This window comes from Enhydra lutris, unplaced genomic scaffold (assembly GCF_002288905.1).
Source record: "Enhydra lutris kenyoni isolate GAN:26980312 unplaced genomic scaffold, ASM228890v2 scaffoldscaffold9, whole genome shotgun sequence".
NCBI classification, from domain to species: Eukaryota; Metazoa; Chordata; class Mammalia; order Carnivora; family Mustelidae; genus Enhydra; species Enhydra lutris.
The window spans coordinates 13898520-13910889 of record NW_019154093.1 but is presented as its reverse complement, the minus strand read 5'-3'; the positions used below and the strand labels follow the sequence as shown (position 1 = coordinate 13910889).

Here is a 12370-nt window from a genome sequence, read left to right as displayed (position 1 = left end):
TGAGACGTGTTTGCTCTGCTTCTGAAGCCCTGAAAGCCCTCCCTCTCACAATTCCTACTTCCTTTTTTTTTTTTTTTTTTAAGATTTTAGTTATTTATTTAACAGAGAGAGATCACAAGTAGGCAGAGAGGCAGGCAGAGAGGGGGAAGCAGACTCCCTGCCGAGCAGAGAGCCTGATGCAGGGCTCGATCCCAAGACCCTGGGATCATAACCTGAGCCGAAGGCAGAGGCTTAACCCACTGAGCCACCCAGACGCCCCAATTCCTACCTCCTGTTGAAGTCCCACTTCAACTGCCACCTTCTACCCAAACCCTCTCATAACTCGTCTAGCTGGGATGACAGGTAATTTTCTCCAAGTTTCACTATTTAGAGAAGCACAAAAATGTCTACCGTATGCTCATTAATGGCTAAGTCCTCCGAGGTCTCTCCACCAGTTCACACTATCTGCCAAGCCCCCGCTGTGTCCTGGACATGGTGTTAGGGAACAGGGGCACTCCCATTAAGAAGCTAGGGCCCCTCGAGGAGGAGTGGCAAACAAGTACACAGTAATCACAAGGACTCAACCACAAGCAGTCTGGTGCCAGGAAGGGAGCAGAGATGGACCGGGGCTGCCTCTCTGTCCCTTCCTCACCGGAATGCTCCACAAGGCAGAACGCCAGAGAGCACACTTGCCGACACAGTTAATGGACAGCCTGCAGAGAAAATGATCCTAGGGACGGGTAAGAGGATTGCAGACCAGCATCCTCCCTCACCTCCAGACTGGGGATCTTGTGCCGAAAGCAGGTAATGAAGACGACAAAAGGCCAGTCGTCGGGCTGCATCACCACCCCCGCAGCCTGGGCGCAGGTCACGTGGAAGGCGGTCGGGCAGCGGCCGTGAGAACACTGCACACAGCAGCCGGCGGTCCTTTTCCTCCGCTTCTTGCAGAAGACACATTTCTACAACATGAGGGAGGCAAGCCAGGGACTCCGGGAGCTACCAGCGCCGTCTCCTCTGCCCTTCCCCAGCCCAGATGCACAGAGCCCAATGAGCAACCTTCCTCCCATAACAAGAGGACACACACACCTCTTCCAAACTCCTATCTGAACACATTGTGTTCTCATGAAATAGTGTTAACCATACTGTGACTCAGAGACTCTGACCAAAACCAAGGGTAAAGAGGAACACTGGGTCACGTGGAGGAAAGGATGCCCCCAGAACTGTTACGCTCTCCACCCAGAGACATGTAAATGGGGCAATGATGGTCAGAGTCCCCAAACTCATCTCTTCCTTACCAGTTTGAAGCGGGGCAGGGGAATTTTGCTCACATCCACTGGACTTCTTTCGGCAATGTTGACAAACCTTGCTTCCAAAATTGCCACAGCACAAGACACGTGGACCCACCTGCCAAAAGGCAAAGGCCACCTCAGTCACCTCTGGCTCCAAGGCCCTGCGGCCTCCTCATCAAATCTATCAAGAGTCAAGAGCGGGTGGGCCTGCCCACAGTGCTCCGTCCCCAACCCAATATGGCCTCTTACTTCCACCTGCAAGGTCCCCGGGCCCAGCAAGGTAAGAACCAGGAGTGTCTCCACACTGAGTATGGGGATGGGTCCCCAGAAAACCACCCTGGGTTAGCCCAGGGTTGTGCTTCTCACACCACAAATTCATTCCCAGTCTGCTGCAAAATGGGTACAACCATAGCTAATTGAGTGGGGCAGGTTTCGAGGAGTGAAAAGAAATCTGAGAGCTCTATAAAAGACCTCTTTTACCACAGAAGCAGGGTGGTAATGTCTCAAAATGTCTCCCCGTGCGCCCTGTCTGCCAGTAGCCATAGATCTCCCCTCTAGGCCTTTACCCAAACTCTTCCCCGGGGCTGAGATAACCTCTCCCTCTGCTCCCTTCATCCACAGCACCCTCATTCATTAAGGTCTGGCCCAGGCCTTACCCTGACGGGTCTGTTCAATGAACACCCTGGGAGAGTTACTGTTCTGGACATTCCGAGAAACTGATGTGCACCATGATGAGAGCCCCTGAAACCAGGCCCGGTGGAAACCTACCACACACAGTGGGGTTTCTGTGCAAGGGCGCTGGAACAGACTGATTGGGCGCAGCCCCACAAGGGCAGAATCAGGAATATACGGGGAAGGCGGGGGGCTCAAGCAAAGCCACTTCCACTCCAAATAAGGAAAAACCTGCAACAGTGCTCTCTCACAACTATGAGGAACACGGTGGCCTTAAGAAATGGCAGCAAGTGTCTTTAAAGGTGTGGAAGCAACAAGAAGAGTCATCTACCTGGAATGGCACGAAGGGTGGGGGAGAGGCTCTTGCACTGCAGAAGGGCTCCAGTTCCCATGGGACAGGAGCTGGAAGGAGGATACTCACGACTGGCTGCCCACTAACTTGTGGGCACCATACCCTACTCAGCCAGCTTTTGCAGAGCAAGCCCTTCATCCATCTCACGCTTCTACCTCCAAATGCATAAGCGGAGACCAGGCACAGGGTCAGCTCGGTGAAAAGCTGCTGCCTGCCAGCAACAATGCCCAGACTTCTGTGGATCGTACTCCACAGGACTGAGCAAGTCTGAGCTCTCCTCCACATCCCGCTCTGCTCCCAAAGGACACGCACCCTCCTTCCGAGAGTAGGTCTAAGCCAGGGTGTGTGCCTGTGGACAAGTGCTCACAAGCCCCTGGCTACAGCCACCTCTACACCAGCCCCAGCTACAATAAAGTAACTGTCCTCACGTCCGGCCCCTGGAGCCTCTATATCACCTATGTGGGCTCTCCAAACCTCTGAGTCTGTCTTAGCTCCTTGCAAAGGAAGACATCACTTGTATCTCCTCCTCAGAGAAGCTAGATCGGAAAGGTCTAAGGCTGCTTGGCTCCCCTGGGCATCTGTTTTTAAAATCAGTCTTGGCGATGCTATTCTAGCTCCAATGATGTGCTTCCCAAGCCCTCCATCAGTCACTGTGACGAACAGCCACTGCTGCCCTCCCAGTGCCTCTCTGCACGCTGCTCTGGAACAGAGCATCAGAGCCGCCACTCGGAAACTCACCTGTCATCATTGGCTCTCTGTAGGGCTCCCCCTCGTAATGAGCACAAACAGCAATCCTGCCAAGAAGGGACGGGGAGGAAGGGGGGTTACCACCAAGTCATTAACATCCAATCTGCTCTCTCCTTGGCCTCCTTTGGGTAACTGCAGCCTCCACATAAGAAAGCGGCTTACTGGCATGTGGGGCCTTGCCTACATAGTCCATGTAAGCAGGACTCCCCTACAGGAAGACAGGGAGACCACCCAGGGCTAAAGTACACCAAGTATTCGCTTGACTCAACATAATCCTCTTCGCTGTTCCTGCTAATAATAACTGGAAGCAGTCACCAAGAACACTCTGCTCAAACTGCAGGCATTACAGGGCTCTGCCTGCCTCCTACATAGGTACTGCTAAGTTCCGGGGCAGGGGCTGATGACGAGAAAGCTACCAAAAGAACCATGAGCCCCTTTTGATGACCCAACCCAATAGTGAGATTCTCTGAAGGGACTTACAGCTGGTCCTCAGGAGGACCTCTACGGGGTCCGGACACCATGTAGCTGACACAGCTTCCAGACCCCATTCATGGCCCACCACAGCTGGGCGGCAGCCACGCTGTCCTGGGGATTTATTCTGACAATCTGCCCTCTTTGCCATCACTGTGTACCAGGCACACTGTGCAGACTGTCGGAGACATGAAGTCCACATGAAAAAGCCCGGCCCTGAGCAAAGCCAAGTGTCACAGGGAAGACGAAACAGTGTGGACCACTCACCTCCTCCAGGGCATTAGCTGAACACCGAGAACACATCCAGTCTTCAGAAGCCTTTGCAGGGGGTACCCCGTAACAACCTAACAAGGACACCAAGATGAGCAAATTAAACCCAGAGGCCAGGGTGAGAATGTACACCTGCAACTCCTTTCCATACACTACCAGTGTGAAAGCTGCAACCAAATCTTACAGAAAAACCCCTGAATTCTAGAGTCAGGGACCTAAGGGCTCACCCATACAGCTCCGTCGCCCAAAGTCTCAAAAAGGCAGAGACTGTACATTGCCTGGTTTAAACACGTAGGGAGCAGCACAGACTAATCACCTCCTGGTATCTGAGGCCCAGTGAACAGCACAAAGTAGACCCCAAAGTCAGTGCAATTCCAAGTCCATCAGCAGCAAACTCCCCAACAACACAAGAGCAATCTGCAGTTGAGGGCCTGGGGAGGCCACTGGCAGGTTGGAGGGAGGCCAATATGGGGTGAGACCGGCACTGAGCAAGCCCAGGCGCCTGGGTCAGGTCGCAGGCGACAGGCAAGGCACTCACTGGCGTGGACACGGACACTGCACTTCTTGCAGGAAACGAGAAGGCTGGTGCCGTCCTCCTCAAGGTAAGGGGTAGAAAGGTTGATGTCCGTGCTGCAGCCAGTGGAGGTGAAACACATTTCTGGAATCAATGGCTTGGTCCTCTGCTTCTGGACAGCTAGAGCGGAAGTGTTTCCACAGCTCTGACTAAGGCCTCCAAACTCGACCTAAGGAGAGAGAGCAAGTGCATCCCTCAGCGAACACGCGCCTGTGTTCCCAGCTTTCTACCTGCTCTGTCAGCAGAAAGCTGCCTCTCTTACTGGCAGGACTCTGGCTACGGCTCCCGGTGCACAGCCATTATCCCAGGGCTGCTAATTGAAGTTACCTCTAATGACTCAAATTCAATTTCTCACAGCAGCATCAAACAGAGGCCCCTGGGGACAACTGAGAAAAGGGAGTGAGGTAAGAGGCAATTGGGAGTTCCATCTTCCCAAACCAAGTAGTAATAAGACGCGCTGAGATGTTAGCAAGGTCGCTCTTGTGGGCTCCCCGATGTGCGGCACCGCATGGCTGGCCCCACCCAGGGACAAGACCTGGAGCAGACACTCCTCGTGGACTAGAACAGATGTTCCCCCAGGGCCCACAGCAGCGAGTCACCTGAGCTGCAGCACTGCCACGCGGCTAGACCCCCACCTGGGACATCCGGATCAGGGTCCCTTCGTAAAGAATGCTACGCCCACGTACTTCCCTTGGCAAACAGCCTGACTGCCAGGATCTGCCGGCTCTACAACCATTCCAAGGACAGGGCCCTAAATATGTCAACCCGAGGCACAGGCCCCTCCTGAAGCTCTGAGACCCACGCAGTGAGGGTCTGCTGCCAGCACCACGAGGCCATTCGCCTGTCTCACAGGCAGGGGCACATATATTTCTTCAGTTTTGCATTTTTGTCAATGGAAAGGCACAGCCAGTTACTAATCCAAAATATGTCAGTGCGACGTCCCAGTCTTTGGCAAGCGTCAATCTGGGGCCACGCCAGGCTCAGTGCAGCCAGGCCTCCACAACCACCAGAGGATGCTTCTCCACCTCCCTCCCTGCCCCCCTCCCCCCGGTTCCTTCTGACTATTGCCCGTGTCCACTGTGGCAATGGCAAGAGGACGACACTGTGGATCTGGCAGACTGCAGTAACGAAACGCAGTGCTCCAGACTAGCCGGGACGAAAAACCGCCTGGAAGGAACATGCACCAACCAGAATGCTAAGAGAACAGATTCCTCCGTGAACAGTGTGAATGCCACAGGATGGCCACAGGGCATCCCACCGAGGCTAAGCCACACACACACACACACACACACACACACACACACACACACACACCCCGCCACCTCTCTTCAGCAAACCGTTCTCCAGTGAAAACCCACATTGCTGGACTATCTGCCTGGAGAAGCCTAACCAGTAGGACACAGATGAGGCAGAGAGCGCTAGAAGAACAGGCTCTCCCAAGACAACCAGTGACAAGCTCTGTGTACCCACAGTTAAACCTGGCTTCCCTCTGGACTGCTGGGCCTGAATACACAGTGAGGATAAAGGGGGCGTACCTGATGGTAGGTCTGAAAGATCATACAGACTGCACAGTGAGGGGCCTGCTGGGCCATGGTCTCATTGAATTCCTTCTCGGCCTCAAAGTTCGGAGGTCGGTTCTGCCATAGTTGACTCAGGGGCTTGGCCCAGGCCTCTGTCTCCTCAGCCTCCTCCTCCGGGGTCAGCTGTTCGGATGACTCTAGAGCAGGAAGCAGAGAACGGGTCAGCACCAGCCCCGCACATCAGCAGCTCTGCCTAGAGAGACAATGAGCTCCCTGGATTCTTGGTCCCAGGTCTGGCCTAAACCTCAGATCCTACCAGTCTGATAAAGGCAAAGGGCAGAAGTGATTTCCAAAAGACTCCTTCAGTACTCAGAAGGTACTGCAGACAGTCCTGCCTGTGCCGCCTTCTCTGGTTAAGCTTTATACCCGAGTTCAGCCCACTCTCCTTTCCCCTGGCAGCTGCCAGCACTCAAATCCTATGCCAGAAAGCAGCACAGTGAGACACAGTCTTGCCAGAAACCATGTTACTTGCTGCCTCCAATGTGCCAGCATGTTGAGTCCCTACCTTTAAGAGTTTCCTCTATAGCTGCACTGAAGGGAAATAAGGAACAAAAATAACAAAGAAATGGCAAGGCTTCCAAGTTTCTACACCATGTGCCTTGGTCAGAACTTTCCAGCTCCCTCAGGAAAGATCTGTGGGATATCTGTCTTTTCTGGACAGGGATCCCCAACCATCCTGGCTCTGCTCAGAGGATGAGAGTAGACTGCGACCAAGACAAACCCTCTTTCCCAGCCAAAGGATGTAGCACCTTGAGTCTAGACCAAGGCCTAGCACACAATGGCCCACAGGACAAATGTGATCCACTTGGGGAACTAAGAATTATTTTTCTATCTTTAAAAGATTAAGGGAAAGAAAGAAAGAAGAGTATGTGACAGAAGGTGAAAAGCCTGAAATATTTACTATGCGGTCTTTCCCAGACCTCTAGTCTGTATGACAAATCTGTATCTCTTCATCACCCTAGCCAGCAGAACATCTGACTCAGCGGGCCTCAGCGCTGCCTGAGGAAGGATAAAGAAAGAGACATACTGCTGAACAGAAAACAAAAAACTGTGCTCGTAAAACAAGATGGAAGGGATAAAAGTGCACACTTTCCAGTTCCCCTTAAATCAGTGAGATGGGGGACGCCTGGGTGGCTCAGTTGGTTAAGCAGCTGCCTTTGGCTCAGGTCATGATCCCAGCGTCCTGGGATCGAGTCCCACATCGGGCTCCTTGCTCATCAGGGAGCCTGCTTCTTCCTCCGCCTCTGCCTGCCATTCTGTCTGCCTGTGCTTGCTCTCTCTCCCTCTCTCTCTCTGACAAATAAATAAATAAAATCTTTAAAAAAAAAAAAATCAGTGAGATGGGCAGAGCCCACCACATTCCAACAGAAGCAAGGTCAAGGAGGTAGGAAAACACTGTAACTCTAAGATTATGGGTCAATGAAGACAGTCTTTGGTAAAAGGAACCACAAATACTGAAATAAACTAATCCACAGTGTTTCTCCAGATGCTCCCCCAAGTGAGGCAAGTACAAGAGGTTACATTTGGGATGTCCTTCTTTGGCAAATGAGTCCAAAAAAAGGTCCAAGTAGGCAGCACCTGACAGGAGACCAGCTCTGTGCCAGCCACACCACGTGACGCCCTCCATGGGATCACTGTATCATGCTACGTGCGGGCATTAGGAATCCTCAGCTACAACCCCTCCAGTGATCCCACTGCTTCCAAGATAGAACCGCTCTGAAGAGGCCCTGTACAGATCTATGCAGAGCAGCCCAGGAACACCCTGGTACATACCTACACTAGCTCGCATTTACTTATTCATTTCTGGCAACTCTGGCTCAGTGTACAAAGTTACCTACTCGGCCTTCATAGTCACGTTGACTCTACTGAGACCTGGCAGGCACCATGTGTATGACCTCGGTGAAGTACACTGTAACGTCGTGAGGCCACTACAGACAACTAAAATCAGCCCCTACAAGCCCCATCGACCAGCCCCAGCCAGGAACCACGGTGCCGAAACCAAAGCAGGTATTTTCCTTACCCTGGCCAAAACAAGAGTGACCAAGATAGAATAGAAGAAACAGAAACAGCCTCCCAATCCAAGAGAAAAACTAACACAGTGACGTGCTCTGTTTATAAAACCACGAGTGGCCAAAAATCACCCCACTTAGATGTTAAATGAAACTTGCAGGAATTTTACAGTTTACACATACAAAACATCATTGAGATGTGCAAACAAGACGTATGTAATTTCAAGACTATTTATGCCTCCATTAAAAAAAACTGGATAAGGGGTGTGGGGCACACGCTAGACTAAGAGAGACTAAAGAAACAAAGCTTTGTGATGGGATTGGGAGGGAGACAAACCATAAGAGACTCTTAATCTCACAAAACAAACTGAGGGTTGCGGGGGGCGGGGGGTTTAGGGAGAGGGTGGCTGGGTGATGGAAACTGAGGAAGGTATATGCTATGGTGAGTGCTGTGAAGTGTGTAAACCTGGCGATTCACAGATCTGTACCCCTGGGGCTAATAATACTTTATATGTTAATAAAAAAATAAAAAATTAATCTTTAAAGAAACAAAGCTTTGAAATGGGTGACCCTGGTTTGGTTTATACTGGTTTAAAGGGAAAAAGCTATAAAACACATTTTTGGGGTAAGCAGGGAAAAATTAAAACGGGCTGAAAATGGGAGAAGATGGGAGAATCCGCTGCTGGATACGGGAGTTTTCATTCCTCCAACTTCTCTGCACTTGAAACTGATCATAAAGAGCAGAAGGCCGTATGTTATGATCTCAACTACATTATTATAAAAAGACATGCATGGATACAATCCAGTATTTGACTAGAAAAATCAGGAAGATTAACACACTGAAACATGCAAGTGGTCACCTTTGCACAGTAATTCTGTCCACTTTATAACTTTGTTTTTCCAATTGTCTACAACCTGTATTTAGAGCTTCTATAGCACTGGGGCTGGAAATCCTGAAGCTAGGGTGCTGCTACCCAGAGAACCCAAGCCCTCTCTGGGCCAGAGCAAGAGCACAGAAGACTTCCTAAGACTCTGACTCAAGGTATGGCCTTGAATCTCAAGAGACTTTCCCCACCTACTTATCACAATCCTACCACCGAGGGAAACAGCAGAGGTGGGCACCAGCATCAGATCAGAAAGAGAACATGGGGCTTGCTTATGGAGCAGAGAGGCTGGCCTGACTCTGGATCTTCCCAGCCAGAACTGGTGCCAGGAAGGATGGGGCAGGGTAAGAAAGGGCCCGGCATTAGGCAATTTTAACAAGGACCTGCCAGAGACTCACCCACGCACGCTCACATTCCTGGAACTCTGAGCTCCAGGCTGCATAAAAGACCACACTGAGCTGATGGCAACAACCCTGAGCTCCAGCGATAGACGAAGTTCCCAGTTCCACCCCGATCCCTGCCTTTCCCCTTCTGTCTCCGTCACAGGCCCCTCTTCCTGCCCTCCTACCCCAGCCTCTGCCCTCTCCCCGGCAGCCTCACGTACTCCAGGTAAAGGCATCAAACAGACAGTAGCTACACTTGGTCAGCACAGCGTAACACAGTTGTCCCGTGTCAACTACACTTCAAGTAAAAAAAAAAAAAAAAAAAAGTTTTATAAAAATTTTTAATATTTATTTGAGAGAGAGAAAGCAAGCACAGGGGTTAGGGGCAGAGGGAGAACAAAAGGAAAGGAATCTCAAGCAGACCCCACTGAGTGCAGGGCCTGGCACAAGGCTCTATCCTATGACTCCTGAGATCATGATCTGAGCTGAAATCAAGAGTCGGACACTTAACCAACTGAGCCATCCAGGTGCCCCATCCTGAATAATTTTTTTTAAAAAGGTATCAAACACCACCTCTGCTTGGCCCCAAGTCTACATCCTCCACAGACACTGAACAAAGGTTTCTAATCCCAACCAAAGCTAGAAGGCAAGGAGGCACTGAACTCAGGTTTCTCCAGTCCCTACCACACTCACAGGTCTACACCCAACCCCCAAATCCAACTGACTTTGTGCTCCCAACACCTTCACTACATCCCTCCCCCATCCTTACCACCATCATCCTCCTTCAGACCCTCCCCTGTCTCTCGGAGACCAAGACAAAAGCCCATCTGTTGCCCTCAAAGCCATTCTCAAGAAGCAGTCACTAGGAGCAATCCTTTTAATGTCAGTCTGGCCACTTAAAACTCACTAGAGCAAGGCCTCCCTCTTCAGTCTCCCCCAACCTCACTCTGGCCCCACCCAGCACACCGTGACCTGGCCAAAATGAGCAGCTCCCTCTGAATCTCTCTTTGCGCACCCTTCTGTGCTGTTTAACATCTCCTTTCTTTGGATCTGTTTACCTGTCAAGTTTGCCCCACTACCTTGTGAGCTTTTTGAGGGCATGGACATATCTTAGTTATCTCTGTAGCTACACATTCAGCATTGGGCTTGGCATCATTGACAGAAGTGCTATCCAGAAAAATCAGCCTGTACCTCCTAATAGAGAAAGAGAGAACTCTGCATGCGATCACCCTGTATTAGACACATTACAAGATACACAGACATACAAAGAAATATGATTACAAATTAAGCATCAAGTGAGATCCTGTCCTCTTTGCGGAGTACCTGGGAGAAGAGCTAAAGCCACTGGCCCACCGCTGACACTCAGCTGGGCCTGCCAATGTCCTGTCACTGCGAGTCCTAATGGGGTGAAACCCTTTCCTCTTCCTGGTGAGGAGGGAAAACAACACTTACCATCATCACTGACGCAATCCTGCAACACGAGTGGGTGATGGCGGGGGAGCTTGCTTAAGGGCTGACGACGGCCCTTGGACTTCTTGTTCTCCTCCAGGGAAAACATGTATTCATCCGCCACCTGGGCAAAGCACAAGAAGAGATCAAATTGGTCTTGCCTCCACTTTGGGACATAGCAGAAGTTGGTCTTACAATGAAAGGCAAGGGAAAGAACAGGCACCGAGAGACACAAAGAAATATAAAGCCAAACAGAACACACCTGGCTTTGGAAAAACCAAAACGACAGTACCGTGCAAACTAAACTAGGATTATGTAAACATTTTAGGGCAAAATTTGTGCCTCGCAAGTGTGGCTCCTGTTCCTCTCAGAAGCAGCCTGAAACAAATGTACCAAAAATAAATGTACTCTACAGGAATGCCACGCCCCCTCCCTTAAGCTCACAGTCATGAGACTGCATCTCCCAGAACCCCAGAGAAACCAGGTGCCCCTTTTCTTGGACCAGAAGGGCAGCAGTACCTGTCACAAAGGGCCAGGAAGCTAGGCCATTGGACTTGTAAAGCTAGAGGACATCCGAAGGGGTGAGGAATAGCTGACCCACTAAAGTAAAATAGGCCAGCCTCTCCTGATGGGCTGTCAAGCCCTCAGCTCTAGCTGATACTGTTCATTCCTCAGTTAGTTTCCTCGTGGAAACAGGACAGAGTGCACATCTAAAACTCCAGCCTAGGGGCACCTGGGTGGCTCAGTGGGTTAAAGCTTCTGCCTTCAGCTCAGGTCATGATCCCAGGGTCCTGGGATCGAGCCCCGCGTCGGGCTCTCTGCTCCGCAGGGAGCCTGCTTCCTCCCCTCTCTCTCTCTGCCTGCCTCTCTGCCTACTTGTGATCCCTCTCTGTCAAATAAATAAAATCTTAAAAAAAAAAAAATTAAAACTCCAGCCTAGCTACAAAAGCAAAAGTCAATGTAATTAGCGCTGTATTTAGATAATGGCAGAGCAAATGCAATTAGGTTTAGGATGTACAAGACAGAGTCAGTAATACCACATGAGTTTCTTTCCAATCAATATATTTAAAACTCAGTCAGCCTCTCAGAAAAAGCACTTTACAAAGTACAATACCCATTCATGATCAAAATCCTCAACAGAGTAAGTTTAGAGGGAATGTAACTCAACATAATTAAGGCCATATATGAAAATCCACAGCTAACATCCTCAATGGGAAAAAACAGAGCTTTTCCTCTAAGATCAGGAACAAAACAAGAATGTCCAGTCTCCTCACTTTATTCAACAATACCGGAAGTCCTAGCCACAGCAATCAGACAAGAAATAAAAGGCACCCAAACTGATAAGGAAGTAGTAAAATTTTCACCACTTACAGATGACACAATACCATATACAGAAAACCCGAGATGCCACCAAAAAACTGCTAGAACTGATAAAGGAATTCAGTAAAGTCACAGGATACAAAATCAACCTACAGAAATCTGCATTTCTATACACCAATAATGAAGCAGCAGAAAGAGAAATTAAGAAAACAATCCCCTTTACAATTATGACAAAATAATAAGATACCTAGAAATAAACTTAACCAAAGAAGTGACAGACCTGAAAAATAGAAAACAGTGATGAGGGACGCCTGGGTGGCTCAGTTGGTTAAGCAGCTGCCTTCGGCTCAGGTCATGATCCCAGCGTCCTGGGATCGAGTCCCGCATCGGG

The 12370-nt window shown here is 50.3% G+C and overlaps 1 protein-coding gene across 2 annotated transcripts in view; it reads right to left on the bottom strand.

The window, feature by feature from the left end:
• The window catches only part of LOC111143010 (lysine demethylase 4A), a 44930-nt gene that overhangs the window by 7494 nt on the left and 25066 nt on the right, over window positions 1–12370 (bottom strand). For both annotated transcript variants that reach the window (XM_022496406.1, XM_022496407.1), the window contains exons 12-18: window positions 10663–10783; window positions 5890–6071; window positions 4319–4523; window positions 3778–3854; window positions 3031–3086; window positions 1275–1383; window positions 753–938 (exon numbers count right to left, since the gene is read on the bottom strand). In XM_022496406.1, the coding sequence (XP_022352114.1) occupies window positions 753–938; window positions 1275–1383; window positions 3031–3086; window positions 3778–3854; window positions 4319–4523; window positions 5890–6071; window positions 10663–10783 (936 nt within the window). The remainder of the gene's footprint in view (window positions 1–752; window positions 939–1274; window positions 1384–3030; window positions 3087–3777; window positions 3855–4318; window positions 4524–5889; window positions 6072–10662; window positions 10784–12370) is intronic.